Genomic DNA, 24,781 nt, shown 5'->3' on the forward strand with positions numbered 1-24,781 from the left:
AAAAAAAAAAAAAAAACAAAAAAAAAAAAAAAAAAAGGAATACCGGGGCCGGCCCGGGGCTCACTCAGGAGAGTGTGGTGCTGACAACACCAAGCCAAGGGTTAAGATCCCCTTACTGGTCATCTTTTTTTTTTTATAAAAAAAAAAAAAAAAAAAAAAAGGAATACCAACTTTCTCCAAAGTTCTGCTCCCATAAGATCTCTATCTAAGCAATACAGGTCTCCTGTAAAGAGTAAGACAAATCTAAACAAATGCAGAAAGAACTCCAAATACTGAGGTGTTACACAAAGGTGCTGGTCTTTCCACAGGTGTGCTTAACTCTGAGAAACTACTCAGCCAAAGCATCACAAAGTTGGGTTACTACTCAAGTTACTCTTTTGGGTGACACACACCCTCAAGATCTGGCTAACCAAAGTTATCAAAGAACCTGGGATACTTTTCATAATGGGATAGAATTTTAACCTGGATGCTCTTAGCAGTTAGACTGGGAAGATTAAAAAAAAAAAAGCAACTTGAAAATTACTTCCTGTCTGTTTGTCCCACCATTATAACTTGGTGATTTCTTGTAGATAACTTGTTTTGATTACACAGACGGGACTCTGAACTTTGGACTTTTGAGTTGGAACAAATTAAGACTTTGGGGATGAAATGAATGTATTTGTATGTGAAAAACACATGAGTTTGGGGGGCCAGGGGTGGAATGCCTTAGGTTGAAGGTCCCCCAAAACTTAATCCCCACTGTAACTACTGAGGGTGGGAAATCCTATTATGGTAATTGAAAGGTGGAACCTTGAAGAGGTGATTAGATTGTAGGACCATGCCACTGTAAATGGATTAAAAATGGTGGCCATGAGCATGGTTTGGAGGGCTTTAAAAGGAGAGTAAATGAAGAGGTTAGTATCTCCTCTGCTCCACCATTTTCTGCAATATGAGACCACTGGGTCACTGTCGCCACCACCAAGACCTTCACCAGATATATTCCCTGCACTGTGGACTTCCCAGCCTCTGAAACTGTAAGCAATAAATTTTGTTTTCTTTATAAATTACCCAGTTCTGTGTATTTTGTCATAAGCAACAGAAATGGACTAACACACTGTCTTTCAGGGCAATTCCCAGGAACTGAGCAGGAAACTGTTTTGAGCACTGCTCAGGCCAACCATCAATTTTTAAGGCTCTCCTTAGAATAATTCCTCCCTCCTGAACAGAATACTTCCAGAGATGTTTTAAAACACGGGAACACTGTTTACAGACTACAAAGTTGTCTCAAACATCAACTGCAACAGCATTTTCTCTCTAGTATGGCATCAACAACAATCTAGGTTCCTTAGTTTGAATATAACCCTATTTATCCATACTTGTGTGGACTGACATTTGGGTTATTTCCAGTTATGAGCTATTATGAATAAGACTGCTATGGACATGCATGTACATATCTTTCAGTATATCTAAGAAAATTATAAAAATAAGTAAGGTATACACCAGAAGTAAAATTGCTGGGTAATAGGGTATAGGTATGTTTAGCTTCAGTAGATTTTTAGTTTTTCAAAGTGGTTGTACTATTTATACTCCTAGAGTAGTGTATAAGAGTTCCAAATGTTCCACATCCTTATCAACACTTAGTATTGTCAGTCTTTTCACTTTTAGTCACTCTAGTGGAAGTTGGTTTGTTTGAAGACTCTATAATAACTAGGAAAATAAACCTTTCTGAATTATCAAAAAGTCAGTATAGCAATTACTTTTAGTGGGGAGGGGAGTGAGGCAAAGGGGATCCATGGGGTTCTGGTTATATTCTATTCTTACTCTCAGTGGTGATTACAAGGGTATTTAAAAATATTATTGAAGAAATATCATGATTTGTAAGAATGAATATGCTAATAAATAAATTTAAATAAAAGAAAAATTATTGGTAAACTATAACTGAATTAAGTGATACTTTGCAATTTTTTATTTTTATCTTTTTTTTCTTCTTTTTTCTAAGATAAATATTGTAGAACTTTGCAATTTTTGAAAATGGGAGGAGGGAAAGAATCTGTCTGGAAGCCTAGTCTTCCCTACCTCCAAAAGTCTCTGAAATTAAACGTTTACAAAACATTACAGGGAAAGCTCAAAGAAAATTCAAATTCACCTTAAAATCACTTGGACTGTGTTAAAACAATTTCCACGGTATGAAAACATAGGCTTTGTATCATTATTCACCCATTCAACAAATATTTTCTGCATTTACTACCCCTCACTTTAGTTTCAACAAACTCTTCAGTCCCTAGTCTCTACCTTTACATAATAATTATCATTATCATTTATTAAGCACCTACTATATGACCAGTACTATGCTATATACACTATGCTTAATCCTAACATCCTTGAAAACTAGGTAGTATTATCCACATTTTATAGATGAAGCAATTTAGGCTCAGAGAGGCTAGGATCTTGCCAATGTCATACAGCTAAGAGGTGGCAGGGAAAGATGTGAAGCCCTTCCCTTCTCTCTCTTAACCAGGTCTTATCTCTCTACCCAGGTCTTTCTTTACACCAAAACTTTATCTGTGCCCACCTCACCATACTGCCTCTCAGATATGAAAATGTTACGAATCCCAATCCCACAGAAAAATCCAACAACTGTAGAGAAGATAATCCAAGTAATCCCATATTCCAGCTTTGAACTTGTCAACAGTTTGAAACAAAATAAGGTTTCTTCTCAGAGCAACAATTACTGCAGGAAAAAGGAAAAACCATGCTTTTCTGTAGGCAAACTGGACCTGATATATGTCCCTCACCTTATACCAGCACCACCACTATCTAGCTCCTAGTTGCCATTCCTCATTGCTCCCCCCATCTGTACTCAGCAACTACATGAAACAGCAGGATGAAGGAAAAGAGACATGCTGTCTGTAATCTACTACTCATCCTCCCATCAGGAAACCCCTCAAGTAACTACCAGCAATCTCTAATATAGAAGGACAAAAAAGGGGGGGGAGAATGTATGTGTTGAGGCCATGAATTCATGTGTGCATGTACTGAAAGTGGAAAATGAAATGAGGCATAGTAAAGAGAATAAAGTCATCTCGACTCTCACTATCCCCTCCAAGTTCACCCCCTCTTGTTCACATCCTAGTTCCTTACCTCCCCTAAATCTCTGATCCCACTGATCATGTACCAGTGTCCGGAAGACCCCATCCTGTAGGGGTCCCACCTACAAGCTACAGAAACTATCAATGCTCTATAGATGAAGGAGTTCCCACTTCTGCTCTTTCACAGGTACGAGAAAAGGTAGACCAATTAGCATATCTGCTACCAGTTCCAAACTGGAACTCTGCATGCATTTTCCCAGAGTTATCATTATAAAGGATAATTGGGTTCTAAGATATTATTAATATGGCCTTACATATATGATGAATTATAAGCTTTTGTGGGATTGATGTGAGATCCTACAAAACATCCATAACATGGTTTCTATGCAAAAGTGTACCGGGCTCCAAAGAACTGATTAATAAAAGAATTTTTAGAAATCAAATTGTTGTATGTTCGGCACTATGTTAGACTCACTAGCCCTAACCTCTGGGGCTGCTATTTATTTCTTATCTTTTGGAAAGAAAAGAAAATACTAAATGACCAGCAGTCTGCTATATGCTCTTAATTTCTAAATGCACATTTTAAGAAATATTCAATTTATTAATCTGTAGTATGCTAGAAATGGTCTTTTCAGTAACTTCCATGATTGATATGACATTAAAGAGGTCATGTTCACCTTTCCTTTTGAGAAATCACATATCCATCTAGGACTCTGAGGTTTAAGCACCAGCTGACGATGTACGGCCGATAGTCAAACCCTGGAATGGATGGTGTTGCCATCACACAAGGATTGTTCATGATCGACAACTGTTCCAATTCAGTTAAAGATGACAAAAAAGAGACCTGGAACAAAGAATATCTTTGTTGACCAAAATGGACTATTCAGTGTCAAGCACAGGACTTCTGCTGATTACACATCTTTGGCAGCATTTTAGAATATAACAATTTCTCTCTTGTTCTGTAAAAGGATCTTCTATTATCCACTGACTTCCAAAATTCCAACAATATGGCCATCTTTCCCTGCTACACAAAGTCCCTTCGAAAGTATCAGCAAGCACTGTTTCCTAGCAGAGAGAACCTTACTTTGAAAACATAATAGTAGGCAGGGAAAGGTAGACAGGGTGCCTTAAAAGCCCCTGTGATATAGATGTCCCTCTACCACCAATCGCTTCCCAATGGAATGCTAATTTGAGCATTACAAATAAAATTAAGCCTTAATAACCCACTGACATGAAGGAAAACTAGAAAGAAAAATAGTGATAATCTAGAGCCAAGTGTTTCATCTCGATGGCAGTTTCTTCAAAGATGCTCACAGTCTAAAAGTGAGTTCACAACTCTCTCTTTCGTCTCTCCTGGACTTTCCAGATTCTTGGATCTCGTAAAATACTCTCAAATTTTACCTCATTTAAGTCCCGGATTTCATTTTCTGCCAAAGAAAGTATAGCAAGACTTCTGGGTAGATAAGCAGGTGCCATTCTAAGAGAGGTGATGATGTTTCCATGTAAAAGCAGGGTCTTGAAAGTAAAAACAGCATGACTTACAAATGAAAAGATTATAAATTGGTCTTTTTGACAATATCAAAATGATGAATACAAGAATAAAGGGATTGTAGTGGATTGAATTATGTCCCCCCAACACTCACTGAAGCTTGAATTGTATTCCCCAAGTTTTATGTATTAGAAACTTAGCCCCCTCTGTGAATGTTAAGAGGGTGGGAAATCCTATTACGGTAATTGAAAGGTGGGGCCTTGAAGAGGTGATTGGATTGTAGGACCATGCAGTAGGGAATGGATTAATAATGGTGGTCAGGGCTATGGTTTGGAGGGCTTTACAATGAGAGCGCAAGACGAAGTTAGCTCTCCCTGCTCTCTCTGCTCCGCCATTTCACAATGTGATACCCTGCCATCACTGTCACCACCAAAGAAAGATTTCACCAGATGTGTTCCCTGGATCTGGGACTTCCTAGCCTCTGAAACTGTAAGCAATAAATTTTTTGTTTTCTTTACAAATTACACAGTTTCAAGTATTTTGCTATAAGCAACATAAACGGACTAATACAGGGATCTATTATACTTCCCCTCACACACAAATAAAAGATTGTTAATTCTAGAAAAGTCTTAGATGCTCTTTTGGTCCAACTCTCTCTTTTCATGTCAATGCCCTTAGCTCAAGAAAGTTTAAAGACTTTTCCAAGAAATACATGTTTGATATAGCAACTAGCATGCTGTGAAATTTAAGTTATTAGACATTGGCAATTTCCAACACACTTGTTCATCTACTTTTAAAACATCAAAACATAGGTGAGAAAGATGAAAAAAAAAAGTCACTAAAACAATCGTGTATAAAGCAAATTTTCCAAGAGAGAGAGAGAACCCCCAACCCATAATTGGCAAGTCTAAAAGCTAGAGGGGGCTGGCCGGTTAGCTCAGTTGGTTAGAGCACAGTGTTTTAACACCAAGGTGAAGGGTTCAGATCCCAGTACCAGCCAGCTGCCAAAAAATAAAAACAAAAAAAATAAAAGCTGGAGGAAGGTAGAATGTGCTACTTGCAGATGAAGCTGACTCACATCAACTCAGCAACAATCAAGTATAAACTTAAGATTCTGAACACTCAGGAGTCTGATGAGATAATCATGCTTCCATACAAGGGAAAAAACCCAAAACGTTCACTCATCTTTTGTTCATTTGAATTCTCTTAGCATCTATGAGGACAACATCAAACTAAATCACCTACCTTCAGGGAAACCAATTTAGATAGATCACCTATCTGGGGTATGTTATTGTCTGATAAATCGAGGTGCTGTAGAGATGTGCAGTTATTGATTTGTTCCACAGCCTATCACAAGAAAAGCATCACATTATTTAATGCACGCAAAATGAAAAGATAAAATTCTTCTCTAGTTCCTTGCTGCTGAGTCTCCTATCTCTTCTCCTTATTACTGGAAGCAGAGCAGCAGAGCTTAGCAAAAGAAAAGGGAGGCAGTGTTCACAGAATTTAATAAATTGTCATGCTGCAAGCTTCTACTTTCATTATCCCTTTTAGAGGGGTACCAAGCTGTTCATAACATCCCAAATATTTACAGCTTAAAGAAACCTTAGTGATGACATAGGACAGTTGTTATAGAACAGTGTTTGCAAGTTAAGAGTGAAGCCAAACAGCTGGGATTTAAATCCTGGCTCTGCAACTTCCCAGCTGTGTGACCTTGAGCAAGTTATTTAACTTCTCTGTGCTTCAGTTTCCTCAACTACACCTACCTCATAGCTGTCATAAGATTGAATGAGTTAACACAGATAAGGTGCTTACAGTAGTATCTAACAAGTTAATTGCTCAATAGAAGGCAGCTATTAATATCACTTAGGGCATGGTGCTGATAACAAACAAGGTCGAGGTTTTGATCCCTGTAACAGTCAGCTGCCAAAACAAACAAAAAGATGGTATCATTTAATCTAGTACCCTCACCTAGCATACCAAAAAAATAAGATAGAGATATTTATTAACTTACCCAAGAGTATATAATTACTAAGTGGTGGAAATAGAACTAGAATCCAGATATCCTGACTTTTGAAACAGTATATTCTATACGAATAAATGAAATTTTTAAAAACCAGTATATTCTCCATTATACCATTAATTCAGCATGATAGTCTCCCTCCTGACCATTCTACTGCTTGACCTACTTTTTTCTAAGTATATATAGATTCTTTATTCATATTTAAAAGAATATCATACTGTATTATGTGTTTCAAAATGAGATTTTTTTTTTTTTTTAGTTTATGTTAACAGAGATTATCCCTGGGGAGTAGGTATGAAAGTTTTTATTCTACTTATTTCCATACTGCTTGAATTTCCTTTTTACAGAGAAGAGTTTTGTATAATTTAAAAAAACCAAAACATAATTACTAATAATAAACAATTCACCTTGAGATTATTTCCTGCCAAATTCAACCATTCCAAATGTATTAGTTCCTTTAGCCCTTCCACATAGCCAATGCTATTATGGGGCAAATTTAAAACACGAAGTTGCGTGAGTTTGGCCACACCCATCATCCGTACCAGCCGATTATTAGCCACTGACAACTGTGGAAAGGAAACATATCATTATTCTTAAGAACAAAACATACATATATATATACTTTCACAGTAAGGTGATTGTAAGGTTTGTTTAGATGGTCAAATGTGACCAAATATACAAATCTAATTTGTACTTTTCACATTGTCTAAATATTCTACAGTTAAACTATCGGGGTTTTTTTTGTTGTTGTTCCTAAGCATTAGAAAATACTGTTAAAGCTAAGCAACCCACAGCAGCAACTTGAGAATGTACGCTCCACAAGAGCAGGGTCCTTATACTGTCGCAGTCAAAACCTAGAACAGTGTCAGACATGTTAAGAGGGACCCAGTAAACATTTTTTGAATGAGTAGATGAATAAATGAATGAACTCTTTACTCCCATCATGAGGTAAAAGGTTATCTTAGCAACACAATATTTTGCCAATATAAAATGCTTTCTTTTTTTAAACAATGCTTCTTTTTCTAATCTATTCTAAATGTAACACATATGTGTTCACCTTCAGGAGAAACTGTCATGTGAAAATTTAAGGCAACATTTACTGCTTTCTAGGTCTGCACAGTCACTTTTTGTCAGGTTATTTTATTGTTTTATTTTGTTTAAAAATAAATTGGTCTTATGTAACTATTTCCCAGATAGTAATACCCACCTGTATTAATCGTCTGCATTTCTCCAGATTTTCCAATTTAATAATCTGGTTTTTATCCAGAATCAAAGTGTGAATATCAGCTTCACAGAGTAAATTTGGACCTAATTTCTGTAGTCCCTGCCCTGACCAATTGACCACTGATCCTTGAAAAGAGAAGGGAATTTGTTAGAAAACACAAATAAAACAAATACAACAGCTAAGAATAGGGATGGAATTATACTCAGAAAATCTCTACATGTTTCAAGTTAGAAAACACTAAAGCAAAATAAATATCAAGATTTTAAAACTAAAGCAATCTTGAGTCCTAAATTGCCACAGATTGAATTACTCGCTTTTCCTTAGAAATATCAAATTACAACTATATTTGTGATATTCAACTCAAGTTTCTATGATATAATACTTTGGAATCCTTCATACTTAGTATTAACTATTATTTCCATATTTGTACCTAAGTAATGACAGCATTTTTTAAACGGAACTAAACTTTTGATAGAGGTCAACCTGCTTACAACCTAACTACCAGTATGTCCAAAAGTGCCCAAACGATTTTAAAAATCAAAACATAGTTCAATTACCTCATCTATAAGATAGAATAATACACCTATTCACTAGGTTGATGTCGGAATTAAAAGAGAAACCATATGAACAGCCACTCAATAAAGCACTTCAACAGAACAGATGTTCAAATCCTGGCTCCACCAGTTAACCACTGTGATATCTTGGGGAAGTTGCTGATCACTTATGGCCTAATTTTTCTATTCTGTAAAATGGAGACAGATGATAATCCCTGCCTTGTAAATGTTGTTCTACAGAGAAAATGAGATAATGTAAGAAAGCACTGAGAACATCGCTGACTCATAAAAAAAATTAAAAAATTTTAAAAAAGTGCCCTATAAATGTTAATTGTTATTATTAAGAGTTAAGTTAGGGGGCTAGAAAGTTGGAGCTTAATCGAAGCAGATATCACAGGGGGCGGGGCCAGACCGTCAATTTCAAATTTATACTCAGATTATGGCTACTAATGGAAATAATTATGCGATATTGGCAAGATTGCTGGAGGGTTTCATCGTTTTTCCATTGTCTAACGGCTCTTAGCATGTGTGGGGTCGTGGACTACCCGAAAACTTGATAAAAGCTGTGTACTGTCCCAGAAAACTGCACATCCTTTGCACACAATTCCAAGTGGCTGAGAGGTCTCTTAGAACCATTCATCAACTTCTTCCCTAAGAATTTAAGGCTCCCAGAAAATGAGCCCCTGGTCTAAGCCTTGAAGTCGGGCCTCGACCCCTAGCCCTGCCCCCAATCCAAACGGCTGCTGCCCTGCCTCGGAACCGTAACCAAAACAAAAGGAGCTCACGTCCTGCGCCCCAGAGAGATATTTCTCGGGTCCAGTAGTACCCACACCCCGCGCTCTGCTGGGCAGCGACGAAACCCGATTCCGGAACGAGGAGTGGAGGACTGTGGACTCTGTCTGGATCACCCCCAGATTTTATCAGGGCCACCGGCCACTTCAAAGGAAGGGTTCAAAGTCAGTGTAGGGAGCGGTGTCTGAGGAAAGGTTTCCTGAACGTTCTAGGAACCTAGGGTAAAGGAGGATGGACAAGGCGAAAGAGGGAGATCCTGCATATTTCACTTGGGCACCTGGAACTCAAAGCAGATGTCCAAGAGGGTCACCGCAGCCTGAAAGCCTCCACCCAGCTAGCCCCCCGGAGCGCGGGAGTCGGGGAGTCGGACCGCGCAAAGGCCCGGGTGTTGTAGTCCCCGGCTCGGCCATCGCCGCGACGCCCGAGACCTGGGCAACGCATGGGGACTACAACTCCCAGAGGGTAGCGCGCATTCGCGACGCCCACAGCTCAGCATCAAAAGAACTGGTCCAAAATTAAAACTCTAAATCCAGGCTTTTCCTATCCACCAGGCAACTATTTAGTTCAGCTCCATGGGGTAAACCTTGGGACTCAGAGATGGGATCGCCTTACCTTCTCCGGGAGGAAAAGCCGCGTCGTCGCGCGCCACCGCCATACTTGCCGCTTGCTAATAATACCAAGCAACCGTCCGCCAGCGGCTCTATCGAGCTTGTAGTCTGGAGAAGGGAGCCGGAAACTACGACTCCCAGGATGCACCCAGAAATGCCCAATTGGCTGCCTACTCCTAATGATGTGAAACCGGAGTTAGAATCTGCGCGGAAAAGAGAAAAGAAAAAAATCTGAGCGGTAGTGAGCTCCTCAACCCCCTTATTTGACAGATGAGCAAACTAACTGCGTTGTTAGGTGATAATTTCACTCCCTTGTCCAGGCGAAATTTTATTCTTTTATCATAGGGATGATTATAAGGACGCTACTAAATCCACATCGAATTTGAGAGCTCACTGTTCTCTGTAGGGGCTGCCCCTTCTTTTGACAATTCTGAATACGTCGAAAGTTTTCAACTCTGGTATAAGAATGATTTGAGCGATCTTGATGAGATGGTGAAAATGAATATATTTTATTTGAAATTTTGGTGAAGTATTTAGGCCTGGCCGGTTAGTTCAGTTGGTTAGAGAGCGGTGTATAACACCAAGGTCAAGGTTTGGATCCCTATACTGGTCAGCTGCCAAAACAAAAAAGTTAAAACATGCTGAAATAGAAACTTTCATACAGTATTCTTAAGTGGTTGTTCTCGAATATTTAACAGAACTTTTGACTTGGGAGTATAATAAGTATGAACCCAGAATTTTTCCAGAGAGTATTCAAAGGAATAACATATAGTCTGCACACTCAAGAGTTACATTGCCTAGTTGCAGGGAGTAAGCCCGCACTTTTGACATAACTATTACACGCTAAGTGGTGTTATGGTAACTATGAACTCAATAAGATTTCAGGAAATGGAAACTATAACCTTAAGGAAAGACTTGCTGGAGGAAGTCAAATGGAGCTAGGGCTTAAAAGAAGGGTAGACTAAACAGTTCAGAATAGGTGAAAAGACATTATTAGCACAGTCCGCAGATGGAGGCAGGTGGTAATGAGGCTGCAGTCACAGGTGAGAAACTAACCTGATAGTACCACAGAATATTCAAAGGGAGCTTCCACTTACTGTTACCAACTCCCCCATTTCCTCTTGCAATCTTTATTCTGAATGCCAGCCAGTTTTTCTGAAACAGCAATCTCCAAAGTCTCTGATAATTTCTGTTTAGGAAAATCCAGTAACTCACACTGAGACTAGCAGGCACTAGATTCTTTGAGCATTCCCTCTTTTCTGGGTTCTCCTATCTGCCCGACTGCACTTGCCTTAACTCCTTTTCTGTTTCCTAAGAGAGAATTAAGAGTATGATTTTTTTTCCCTCTAACCAAGAGTCCTAGAGAAAAGTCTTATTGTATGTGTAAGAACAAAGCAAGCCTGAATACTGTCTCCTACTAACTCTCGTTCACTGGAATAGGGTGTGCGGATTGAGGAGAGGGAGAAAGAGTTTACAGTTCTTTCCAATTTAGCATGGTAATGACTTGGGAAGGGGATCCTGGAAGTTCAGAGGATACTTGAGGAGCACAGGTTTCTGCAAGTTTACAGCAACAGCTTAAACAGAATCTTGTCTGGTTCATATGCCCTGGGATCCTGAGGAAACGGCCAAAGGACTCCTTTTATGGGGATAACTAAGCATAGTCATGGCTGTTAAAGAGAGGGGCAAAATGTTCCTGGGCAAGGTCTCACATGCCCAAGTGACCCAACAACCCTTAAATATCACAGCACAGAAACTCTCTTGGGCTTCAAATACAGCTTTTACATTTTTTTAATCTAAAATCAAATTGCTATATTTAACTAAACTGCCTCATTTTGTATATATGTTAAACTCTATAAGCTGTGACCAAATTGGAGGATTCTACTAACTAAAACTGGGAACCTCTCAGCAAGATAGGATTTCTTGGGCAAGCCCAGGCCCTACAAGAAAGACTTTCCTTCCTATCAGCACAGTCAGTATACCTGATCCCTACAACAGCTAATCACCCCGATTCATCTCTGCCATCTTTAACTCATCTGCACACTGTTACCGGCCACATCAAGTAAAACAATGCCTTTTATTGTATTAATTCCCTCCTCAAAAACTTCCCACTTGAGGGCCGGCCCGGTGGCTCACTGGATAAGTGTGCTGCTTGGGAAGCGCGGCGGCGCTCCCGCCCGAGGGTTCGGATCCCACATACAGACCGGTTCCCGCTCACTGGCTGAGCGAGGCGCGGGAGCAGCGCCGAGGGTTGCGATCCTGTTGCCGGTCCCCGGTCCGGTACGGGGGCAACACTGAGGGTTGCGATCCGTTGCCGGACACGGAAAAAGATAAAAGACAAAAAAAAAAAACTTCCCACTTGAAATTCAACTTTCAAGAGCCACCACAGGACCGAGCCCATGGCGCACTCGGGAGAGTGTGGCGCTGGGAGCGCAGCAGCGCTCCCGCCACAGGTTCGGATCCTATATAGGGATGACCGGTGCGCTCACTGGCTGAGCGCGGTGCAGCCGGTCTCAAAAAGAACAAAAAAAAAAAAGAGCCACCACAATCTGGCCCTACTTCCCATCATTTATTTCACTAGTTTTCATTTGGTATTCTTGAGTGAGGAATTGACATAATGAAACATTTTTTAGAAAAGGTAAACTGCTCATAACAAGGATGAATTGAAAGGGAAAATAGAGACAGGAAGGAGACTTGTAATAGTGGATGGTAACCTTCAACAGAGCGGTTTCAGGAGAGTATTATATACAAGTTTAGATAACAAAAACAGACTGAATAGACAAGAAAATGGAACATTTGTGGGTAGTGAAATTTACCCTGACAAAATGAAGGTGATTTTCTAATTAGAATTGAACTTATATTAGAAATAATTCTAATAAGTTTGAAATTTTCAAGGTTTTTTTGTTTTGTTTTATTGGCAGCTTGCCAGTATGGGGATCAGAACTCTTGACCTTGGTATTACCAGCACCATGGTCTGCCAAGTAAAGTTTTGAAGTTTTAAAACTAAGAAGTTACAGTATTAATATAAAGAATTTGGTAACACCAGGATCAAGGATTCGGATCCCTATACCGGCCAGCCAACAAGAAAAAAAAAGAGCAAAAAAGAATTTTGACACTGTTGAGCTAGGGCTGGGTATGGAGCTCACAGACCCCTCAAGCCCGTTGTCCAGACTTGTCACAAACCCTTCACACGCAGGTCTACAAGCTAGGTAACCAGCAAAAAGGTCATTGGACCTGTAGGTTTGAAAGCATGGCCGCGCAGGGGAGACACCAGAGGCAGTAAATGCTAGCCAAGTGGCAGTGCCGTGTGTGTGCCACTGACTCCACCCACACAAAACTTATTTACAAAGAATGTGCCACACCACTCTCAACCAGACTTAAGGTGAGGGGGGCCTGATTAAACTATTCTATTTTCCCAACAGACACTGTAAAGATTTAGAAAATGAGCCAATTTTTTTTTTACAGTAAAAAATCTTTCTGCAAAGGTTTAGGTGCATAAAGTTGAACATTTCCTTCCTTCATTAGTATTCATTAGTAGATTCTTAGGGTCCTGCTTCCTAATCTATGACCTATGAAATATCTGCTCACTGTCTATCTAGAAGCCCCAAATAAGCATTAACTTCCCTCATTATTATTCATTATCATCATCATTATTATCATCTTCTGTTATGTGGTAGGCTTTGTAAGAACTACTCTACGTATATTAGCTCTAAATTTCACAAAATCCCTGCAAGTAGATCTCAAATGGTGATGTTATGGTTGCCAGATAAAATACAGGACATCAAGTTATATTTGAATTTCAAATAAAAAACGAAAAATATTTTAGTATAAATATGTCCAAAATATACATATATATTGCAATATATACATCGTATGCAATATTTGCAATACTTACATGCAATATTTGGAACATACACTAAAAGTGTATCGTTTATTAGAGATTCAAATTTAACGGGGTGTCCTATTTTTATTTGCATTTGTATTTAATTTGCTAATTTCTGGCAACCTGACAAGGTCAGTAATTTATCCAAGGACAGACAAAATTTTGAATCCGTATGCAACCATATATTAACCTTTCCAATAAATGAATTAGAAATATGAGCTGCACATTTTTTCTGCTTATAGCCTTAATGGGTACAAACATACTTTAAAAAGTTTGTGGAAAAATAGGATTAAAAAATAATGCAAATCTTTCCATGAACTTTTGGAAGATCCGTGTGTGTGTGTGTGTGTGTGTGTGTGTGTGTGTGTGTGTGTGTGTGTGTGTGTGTGACGGCTGGCCAATAAGGGAATCCAAACCCTTAACCTTCATGCTGTAACACCATACTTAACCAACTGAGCTAACCAGCCAGCCCATTTTTGTGTCTAGAAGGAATTCTCGAAGGATCCACCACAAATTATTAACTGTGGTTACCTGCAAGAAGGCCAAAGGGAAGTAAATTGATGAGCAACAGGGATGGGGAGAAACTTTTTTTTTGGTTGTTGGTAGAGGGATCTGAACCCTTGACCTTGGTGTTACCAGCACCACACTCTCTCAAGTGAGCCACCGGCAAGCCCTGAGGAACTTTTTGCTGAACACATTTATATATATATATTTTTTTATCATATAAATGTACTGCCTGTTCAAAATACACTTTAAAAGGAAACAAATATTAGTTTTTCCATAATGACAGCAGAAAAGAAATTATTACTAGAGTGTCTATGGCTAACAAAAAGGCCCGATAGTAACTAGAACCTGAAATGCACAACAATCAATGGAAAGAAACCGCATGAGGAATGCTTGTGAATAATTATATTTGAATCAGAATGGTAAAGGTGATGTTGCTTTACTAGCCACCAACTAGTACACCTGGCTAATGGAAAGATATCTGAGACATAAAGTTTTTCTGGGTTTTTTTTAAGCAAGTTACAGTATACTATGATCCCAGTTTTTAAAAGCAATTATATAAGGGGAGAAATATGGAAAAATTTTAACCAACTGTGAACCATGGAGACATTTGGCTATTTAACATAATGAATGAGCACTGGGCTCCAAAGCCTGACCATGGATGAATCCCAGTGTTGTCTCTTACCAGCTGTATGATGTAGGACTTGTAATTTAAACTCTGTGCTCTGCCCTCAGAAAAATGGCAATAATAAATTCACAACCCATATCACCACTGTGATAATTGAATCAATCAACTCCTGTTAGAAACCCCTAGCATGTGGTAAGCACTGAAAAGGTAGTGATTTTGTTTTATTGCTAAGATGGCACTGTCCAATAGAAATATGTGTACCTCATACGAAATTTTAAGTTTTATAATAGCCATATTTCAAAAAGTAAAAAGAAACAGATGTTAATATATTTTATTTAGACCAATATTCAAAATATTAACATTTCAACACATAAACAATATAAAAATATTAACGAGATATTTTACATTCTTATTTTTAACTAAGTCTTTGAAATTCAGTGAATATTTTATACTTACGTCTCAATGAGGACTAGCCACATGTCAAGTGCTCAGTACTGACATTTGGCTAGTGGCTACCATATTAGACAATGCAGCTCTAAGGAGTGGGATCATCAAAACTTTTGTCTTGTGTTTTACATGTTATTTTGTTTTCTTGAATATTTTTTTAAAACGTATTACTCATCCAATAAGAAAACACAAAAATGAAAAGTCAATTGTTCTGATGTCATAAAAGAGTATGCCTTTATTTTATTACCATGCTAAAAATCAAACAGTAGGAAAGGCTATGCACTGATAGTTTCATGAATGTTGTCTTTGCACTTGTCTAGAAGAGGAGCCACAGCTCTTTCAGATTATGGTTTTAAGAAGTGGTCAGTTGGGAGCTGTGTATTAGTCCATCTTTGTTGCTTATAACAAAATAGTAGAAACTGGGTAATTTATAAAGAAAATGATATTTATTGCTTACAGTTTCTGAGGCTGGGAAGTCTAAAGTCCATTTGGTGGTGGCAACAGTGACTCAGGGGTCTCACATTGCAAATTGGTGGAAGCAGAGAGAGCAGAGAGCAATCATAGACTCCCTTCTTCTTTTAAAGCCCTCAGAAGTATGCCCCTGACAATCCACTCAATACTGCAAGGTCCTACAATCCAATCACCTCTTCAAGGCTCCACCTTTCACTTACCATAATAGGATTTCCCACCCTCTTAACAGTCACAGTCGGAGCAAAGTTTCTAATACATAAAATTCAATTTGAGCTTCAGAGAGTTTTGGGGGGACATAATTCAATCCAATACATTCCACCCCTGGCCCCCCAAAACTCATGTGTTTTCACATGCAAATACATTCATTTCATCCCCAAAGTCTTAACTTGTTTCAACTCAGAAGTCCAAAGTTCGAAGTCCCAACTGTGAAATCAACATAAGTTATCTCCCCAAGATACAATGGTGGGACAAACATAGCATACATATTCCCATTCCAAAAGGGGAGAATAGGCCAAAAGAAAGGAGAAACAGGCCTCAGGCAAGTCTGAAACCCAGCAGGGCAGGCATTAATACTCAAAGATGGTGAATCTTGTACCTTGACTCCATGTCTGATCTCCTCTGCACACTGGTGAGGGAGTTGGGTCCCCAAGTCCTCAGGCAGTTAAGCTCCTATGGCTTTCCTGGTCTCAGTTGATGTTTTAGCTCTCACAGGCTGGCGTTCCACTCTGGTAGCTCCAGATGTTCGGGGTCTCCATGGTGGTCTCACTCTCATCGTTCCACTAGTCATGGCACTGTTGGGGTTTTTCTGCTGCAACTCTGACCCCACATGGCATTGCTTTAGTGAAGGTTCCACGCAGTGAATCTGCCCCTATCATGGATCTCTTCTTGGGCCCCTAGTCTTTTCCATATTTCCTTTGATATTGTGGTGGAGGCTCCAAAGCCTTCCCAGCTCTGGAATTCTGTGAGCCTGCAGACCTAACACCACGTAGACTCTGCCAAGGCCTGTGGCTTGTATTTTCCAAAGCTATGCATCCAGGCACACCTGAGGCAAATTTACCCACAGCTGGGGCAGCCAAAGCAGCTGGGGTGCTGGTGTGGGGAGCAGCATCCCAAGGTGGCCCTGGGCAGCAAGCCCATGTTGGACACCACAGGCCTGTTCCCTGAGACCATTTTGTCTCCCTAGGTCTTTGGGCCTGAAATGGAAGGGTTGGCCCCAGACGCTTCTGTAATGCCCTTTCCCCCTTTCTCTTGATATTCCCTTTCTTTTGCAGTAATCTTCTTAGCTAAAGTTGGCTGGGCTGCACCATTGCATGCTCTCTGCTTCTCTACCATATGGCCAGGCTGCAAATTTTCTAAATTTTTACACTCTGCTTCACTTTTAAATTTTGGCTTTACATTATGCCTTTGCCACCATAACTCAGCATAGGCTGTTGCAAGTAGCCACCAGCTTCCTTAATGCTTTGCTGCTTAGAAATTTCTTCCACTAAATACTTTGGTTCACAACTCCTAAGTTCCAACTTCTACAAAGTACTAGGGCATGGACACAATGCAGCCAAATTCCTTGCCAGTTCACAACAAGGGTGATCTTTGCCCCAATTTCCAATAAACTCCTTATTTCTATCTGAGACCTGCTTAGAATGGTCTTTACACTCTATATTTCTTTCTTTCTTTCTTTCTTTTTCTTTAAAGATGACCGGTAAGGGGATCTTAACCCTTGACTTGGTGTTGTCAGCACCACGCTCACCCAGTGAGCTAAGCGGCCATCCCTGTATGGGATCCAAACCTTTGGCCTTGGTGTTATCAGCACCACACTCTCTATCTGAGACCTGCTTAGAATGGTCTTTACACTCTATATTTCTTTCTTTCTTTCTTTCTTTTTCTTTAAAGATGACCGGTAAGGGGATCTTAACCCTTGACTTGGTGTTGTCAGCACCACACTCACCCAGTGAGCTAACCGGTCATCCCTATATGGGATCCGAGCCCATGGCCTTGGTGTTATCAGCACCACACTCACCTGAGTAAGCCACGGGCCAGCCCCCTTTACAGTCCATATTTCTATCAGCATTCTACTCGCCACCACGTAACCAGTCTCTAAGACATTCCACACTTTCCCTCACCTTTTTGTCTTCCAAGTCCTCTAAACTCCTCCAACATCTGTCCATTACCCAGTTCCAAAGCCAATTCCACATTTTCAGATATCTGCACAGCAACACCCCACTCCTTGGTACCAATTTTCTATATTACTCTGTTTTGTGTTGCTATAACAGAATACCTGAGACTGAGTAATTTATAAAGAACAGAGGTATATTTGGCTTACGGCTCTGGGACAGCTGCATCTGGTGTGGGCCTCAGGATACTTCTACTCATGGAGGAAAGCAGCAGACAGCTGGTGGGTACAAGCAGGTCACATGGCAAGAGGAAGCAAGAGAGAGCAAAGAGAGTGAGACACAGACTCTTCTTTTAAAGCCCTCGGAAGTACACCCCTAACCACCATTTTTAACCCATTCACTACTGCAGGTTCTACAATCCAATCACCTCTTCAAGGCTCCATCTTTCAATTACCATAATAGGATTCCCCACCCTCTTAACAGTCACAGTGGGGGCTAAGTTTCTAATAAAACTCAATGTGAACTTCAGAGAGTTTTGGGGGGACATAATTCAATCCAATACAGCCAGTTAGCTCAGTTGATTAGAGTGTAGCTTTGTAACACCAAGGTCACAGGGTTTGGATACCCTTACCGGGCCAGCTGACAAAAAAAAGAATGACATGGTCTCAGTAAACCAAAAAGAAATGTAGAACCAAAGTTAAAAGAATTTCAAGAATTCTACAATAATATTTGAACAGAGGGGCTGACTACTCTGCCTTACTATAAGAAGGCTCTAGCTGGGTTTCTGGGCAGAGATCAGTACTGGACAAACAGGAGTTTTTTTTAGGGCGATGAAAACAAAACAGGTTGGGGGACCAGTGAATGACTGCCTTCACCACCTCTCTAGAGGTGAATACAAGCCCAAACCAGTGACATTTCAGGAAAATGGAAACTCTTAAAGCATCAGTTCTAGGGCTTGCCAGTTAGCTCAGCTGGTTAGAGCGAAACCTTGTAACACCAAGGTCAAGGGTTCAGTTCCCCATAATAGTCAGTACAAAAAAAAGGAAAGTAAAATGTTATTCTCCACCTCCCTCAAAAAGAATTTCATTCTTCTCATTAGTAGATCTGTTTTACAAAAACTGGTGCTCAATTTTGTTATTATATTTTGAATTTTATCAATAAAAATATTGTGGATCCTAGTGCCCACTAGCTGCCAAAAACAAACAAAAAAAGTTGTGGAAAATTTTCTTTTTTTTCTTCCTTCCCTCCCTTTTTCCTCTCTTGTTCTAAAATTACTGTTAAATAAAAATTATAGGAGGCCATTGTTTTGAACGAAGTTCCTTCACTAGGCCCCAAAGGACCAGACTCAGAATCAAAATGGAGTAACTCCTGCTAAGATCCATATCACCAAATCTAAAATATCTACGTGCTTTTAAGATGTTGGGGCTGACCACGTAGCTCACCTGGGAGAGCATGGTGCTGATAACACCAAGGTCAAAAGTTCAGATTCCAATACCACCGCCAAAAATAATTTTAAAAAATAAACTAGGGCCGGCCCAGTGGCGCACTGGATAAGTGCGCCGCTTGGGAAGCGCGGCGGCACTCCCGCCCGAGGGTTCGGATCCCACATACAGACCGGTTCCCGCTCACTGGCTGAGCGAGGCGCGGGAGCGACACCGAGGGTTGCGGTCCCGTTGCCGGTCCCCGGTCCAGTGCGGGGGCGACACTGAGGGTTGCGATCCGTTGCCGGACACGGAAAAAGACAAAAAGACAAAAAATAAATAAATAAATAAATAAACTAAGTTGTGGTCTGACTTTTCCAGAAAGAAAGAGATAACAGCTAATTCCCCAAACAGGCCAGTTTAAATCTTCAATAGGCAAAATAATGAAGTTCTCTCTGCTTTAATCCTTACATAAAAAGGATAACCTGAAGTAACCTTATGTTAAGTAACCAGTTATTTTTCCATTGTTCTGTCTCCGTGTCCCCACCTTACAAGAGAAGTAACTTTGAGATGACCAATCCACTTTTTGTTCTTTGTTTCTTCTTTCCTCTGTCTTTTCTGTATGTAAAACCAATCTCCTCTGCTCAGCTCACTGGAACACATTCTATTTTATGGAATGAGAAGTTGCCCAATTCTAGAATCACGATAAAGCCAACTGAGATCTTTAACTAAATTTGTTGTAATTTTGTCCTTTGATAGTACCTACATAAATATCTTCAATTTTACCTCTTGGTCCATAAAGCCTAAAATATTTTACTATCTGGTCATTTACAGAAAAAGCTGGCCGACCAGTTCCAGAGAAAGTAAAATCTGAATAGGAAGTTAGCCAGTGGAAGGAAAGAAGGCTTTCCAGCCAAAGAGGATTCATTGGGCACATGACAGAAAACCAATAGGGAATGTGAAATACAATAAGCATACCAAATCATATAAAAACCACGCTTTGTTGGGCTTGCCTTTTTAGGCCCATTAGTAATACAAGATTCTTCCAGAAGATGGCTCCCTTTCATAATTTTCAAAAAAAATAATAATGAAAAATTTCAAACATACAGAAAATTTGAAAGAATTTTACTGTCACCTCTTACAGGGTGACGGAGATGCAAAGCATTACTCAGAGTCCATATATGCAGAGCACTGAGAGGCCCCAAGTGACTACACCCAGGGAGAACTCCTTCAAGAGAGAAGGGCCCCAGGCACAACACCAAGTCAGGTTTTCTCTCAGTTTTTATTGTGCAGGCAAGAAAGTTACAGAAGAAACACAGGTGATTAATCAATCATAGTGAAAACATAAACAAACAGGTTACATGACAATCTTTATTAAAGAAAGTATGACTTAAAATAGTTCAAGCAATTTACCATCAAAAGGAGTCATAAAACTAAGCTATGTGACATACAAAAAGAAACAATGAGGTAATCACCATGGCCCAAGAAACTCAAAGAAACAGCTGAGGGTAAGATGTGGAACGTCCCCTAACCATAAACTAGCAGAATAGCCTTGGAGATTTTAGCCCACATGCCGCTTGCCCATCATTTAGGTTTAGCTGCACCAACGGCAACTGCCCCCAGAGCAATCACTTTTGTTGTGTTTCAATTCTTTATCTACATCAAAGACTTTAGTCCTGTGAAAGTTTTCTGGTTTTTCCCAATCTTAGCACTTCTATGTGTTTTCCTAAAGAATTGGCGTAAGGCTTTAAATACGGGACTTTGGTCCTACTAAGCTACATCCTAATCTAAGGACTTTGGTCCTACTACGCTATAGGTTATGGCCCTGTGAAATATATACATTTTATTAATGGCAGTATCTTACACATTTTACAATGAACACTCATATGCCTACCACTTTGATTCTATTATCTATATATATCTATATATATCTATATATATATATATATTTTTTTAAAGATGACCGGTAAGGGGGTCTTAACGCTTGACTTGGTGTTGTCAGCACCACGCTCTCCCAAGTGAGCCACAGGCTGGCCCCTATTATCAATATTTTATTACACTTGTTTTATCACATATCCATCCCTATATCCCTCTTATCCATCCATCAATTCATGATGGTTTTTTTTTTTTTTTGCCTTTTTCCATGTCCGGCAACGGATTGCAACCCTCAGTGTTGCCCCCGTACCGGACCGGGACCGGCAATGGGATCGCAACCCTCGGTGTTGCCCCCGCGCCTCGCTCAGCCAGTGAGCGGGAACCGGTCTGTATGTGGGGTCCGAACCCTCGGCGGGAGCGCCGCTGCGCTTCCCAAGTGGCGCACTAGCGCAGTGTGCCACCGGGCCGGCCCCAATTCATGATGTTTTTAATGTATCAGTACACCTCTCCCTAAATACTTCAGCTTGTATTTCATTAACCAGTACACAGTATTATTGTTTGCTTTTTGTTGAAGTAAAATTTACATACGATGAAATTTTCAAATCTTAAATGAACATTCTCTGAGTTTTGACAAACTGTACAATCCAAACCCATCAGGATATAGAGCATTACCATTAACACACAAAGTTCCCTCCTACCCTTTCCAGTCAATCCTTCCCAACCCAGCCAGATTTTTTTCCCACCATGGGTTAGTCTTGCATGGTGTAGAACTTGATATATGTGGAATCATACAATATGTACTTTTTTTTTTTTTTTTTTTGGAGACTGACCGGTACAGTGATTGAACCCTGAACCACAGGTACTTTTTAATGTAAGATTTATTTCTTTTTTTTTTTTTTAAAAAAGATGACCGGTAAGGGGATCTTAACCCTTGACTTGGTGTTGTCAGCACCACGCTCACCCAGTGAGCTAACCGGCCATCCCTATATGAGATCCGAACCCGTGGCCTTGGTGTTATCAGCACCACACTCTCCCGAGTGAGCCACGGGCCAGCCCAATGTAAGATTTATTTCAATTAGCATAATGTTTGAGACTTATCCATGTTGATGTGTAAATCAATAGTCCACTCTGTTTTCTTGCTTAGTAGTATGTTGCATAAATATATATTGCAGTTTGCTTATATATTTACTATTGATGGGCACATAGATGGTTTCCTGTATTTGTCTGTTAACTGAAAGGAATAAAATTCAGCACCAGTTAAAAGATGAGACACAAATGCCAGGCAGCTCGCCAGAGAAGGTTTTTTACTCAGCGAGCACATCTGCTTTTATAGGGGTTAGAAGAGAGCTGATAGGTTTGCTGAGGACACGGGGCATTCAGGGATTGGATGGATTGCGTTGCTAAGGGGCCAGGAGCAGGGAGCCTGTGCTGATTGGCGTGCGATTCACGCCGGCGGGAAGGAGAAGGCGGAAGAGAAGGGTAGCCAGCGCCATGATGGGGCACGGCCAAAAGGGTTCTCATACGACCTAATATTCCTCCCTTTTTGTTTTGTTAGGAAAAGGGCGACGTTTCTTTCTGGTTACTTCCTGCTGGTAGGGGGCGTCGTTTGGGAAGGGGTTGGAGTGTCAGGGAGGAATATGGTCAGGAGACCCCATAATATGGTGGAATATAAAAGAACCTCGTGGGGGGTGAAATGGATGAAAGTTCCCTGCAGCCATAAGTCGATAATCTTTTGAGTCCACTCCTGATGTGTAAAAACCGGGTGTAGTAGCCAGGTGTCGGAGGAAAGGGCATCGAGGAAGGCAATCCATCGGATCCCGTGTTTCATCAGCATGTGGTGAGGAGTTTCCGAGAAGAGGCGGAGGGTTCATCAGTAGCTAGGAGTTGGTAGTTTCTAAGTAAAAGCTGGTTAAAAGTCTGGTTAGAAATTTCGCCCACTTCGGTTTGTAAAAACTTGAGTATACAAGGTAAAAAAAAGGCATACCAGAAGGATTACAGAGAGGGGACTGAGGATGGGCCAAACCCAGATTAGGAGAGGGTTGGACATTAGAGTGGAGAATGGGCTGGAGTCAGGTGGGGCACGCAGGCTGGTAGCTAATTCAGTGAGTTTAATGATGTTATTTTCTACCACACCCAATTCATTAATATAATAACAACATTCTTCTCTTAGGAAGAGGCAGGTGCCACCTTTTCCCACTGTGAGCAGAGGGTCACTTGGGCCAAAGAAGTTATTTGTTTTTGTAGGGAGGTTAGACATTCTGCCATGGATGTGAGGGCCCTTTCTCACCTGGACTTAATATCTTCGACAGCCCACAGAGAGTGGCCCAGGGCTCCTCCCGAGAGGCCAGCACTGGCGATGGAAATGGTTAAAGACATACCAACCAAGATAGGGAGGAAAGCCGCTCTTTTCTGTCAGTCTGGGGGGTTAAGAAGGTGAAACATTTCTGAGCTGGTGTATAGGGTGAGCTGGGGAACAACAGTTACGAGAAGGCAAGGAGAAGTTATGTTGGGGAGGAAAGTGGTGATAAGGGTTCCATTGCACCAAAAAAAGGTTCCAGGCGATGCATGAGTGGTATTTGTGAGGTTAAGACTGTATTGGCAAAATGGGTCATTGAAAGATTTGCAAATAGTGGGGCCACAACGGCATGTTCTAGGGAGGAGGGTGTGGTTGCCGTCCTCAGGCTCCCACAAAGGAACATTGGTTAGGGGTGAAGAGGGCGGTGGGGCCTGGGAAGGGTTTGGATGAAGGAGTGAGTCAGTGTTGTTGACTGGGACAGCGGCAAGCAGGGGGCGAGCCAAGGAGGCACACAAAAAGCAATTTCCGGGGGAAATGGATGGAATAGTCTGGTTTAAAAAGGACAGGTATCGGAGATGATCTGTAACCAAGTATATATAGGGGAGCCCGAGGCATGAAGGGGGAATTTTCTAAAGAGGATATGATGTTCTGTTCATGATGTTTTATGTCTGTAGAGACAAGAGATATAGGGTCGTGAAGAGGAACATACTCACGGGATATTTCAGAAGTTCCGCAGGGGTGTGAAGCATAGCCATTACAGTAAACAGAAGCAAGGACCCTGGTAGCCCATCAGCTCTCCCTTGGGTCCTGGATGGTTAAAGAACACTGTCGTTTGCCGTCACACTGAAAAAGTCTCCTACCAGTAGGCTGTCCCATATACCCTAACCCCCAGTTGATCTTACATGACCAATACGGACATGACCAATACGCCATAGGTGTCAGGCCACCAGTGGCAGTAATCGCGGGTCTGATCAAAGAGGAAGCAAACGTAAGGGCGGTTGGCTTGTTTAACTAACTTGGAATTGGAAAGAGTGATAGTGACAGCCTTGGAGCAACCTCTGATGGAGCAGTCCGCAGTAGTGGCCAAATGGGTGACTTTGGTGGTTTTTTTTTTTTTTTTTTTGTGCCCCGCCGCACCGCGCTCAGCCAGTGAGCGCATCGCGCCGGCCATCCCTATATAGGATCCGAACCCGCGGTGGGAGCACCTCTGCGCTTCCCAGCGGCACACTCTCCCGTGTGCGCCACGGGCTTGGCCCGACTTTGGTGTTTTTTGTGTGTGTGTATATGACTCTCTCACCTTAAATCTCCATATGTAAGACAGAGAAGAAGAGGAACTTTGAGGAAGTATAAAGAGAAAGAGGAGGAGGATATAAAAAGTGTTAAGAATAGTAA

General features: G+C 40.7%; 1 protein-coding gene across 1 annotated transcript in view; it reads right to left on the minus strand.

Moving 5' to 3' along the window:
- The window catches only part of CEP97 (centrosomal protein 97kDa), a 22,533-nt gene extending 12,696 nt beyond the window's left edge, over nt 1-9,837 (minus strand). The window contains exons 1-6 of the mRNA XM_008566702.1: nt 9,764-9,837; nt 7,788-7,930; nt 6,988-7,146; nt 5,803-5,904; nt 4,470-4,583; nt 3,746-3,912 (exon numbers count right to left, since the gene is read on the minus strand). Of these exons, the coding sequence (XP_008564924.1) occupies nt 3,746-3,912; nt 4,470-4,583; nt 5,803-5,904; nt 6,988-7,146; nt 7,788-7,930; nt 9,764-9,806 (728 nt within the window). The 5' untranslated portion in view covers nt 9,807-9,837. The remainder of the gene's footprint in view (nt 1-3,745; nt 3,913-4,469; nt 4,584-5,802; nt 5,905-6,987; nt 7,147-7,787; nt 7,931-9,763) is intronic.
- Nucleotides 9,838-24,781: the final 14,944 nt, after the last annotated feature.

This window comes from Galeopterus variegatus, unplaced genomic scaffold, assembly GCF_000696425.1.
Source record: "Galeopterus variegatus unplaced genomic scaffold, G_variegatus-3.0.2 Scaffold265, whole genome shotgun sequence".
NCBI classification, from domain to species: Eukaryota; Metazoa; Chordata; class Mammalia; order Dermoptera; family Cynocephalidae; genus Galeopterus; species Galeopterus variegatus.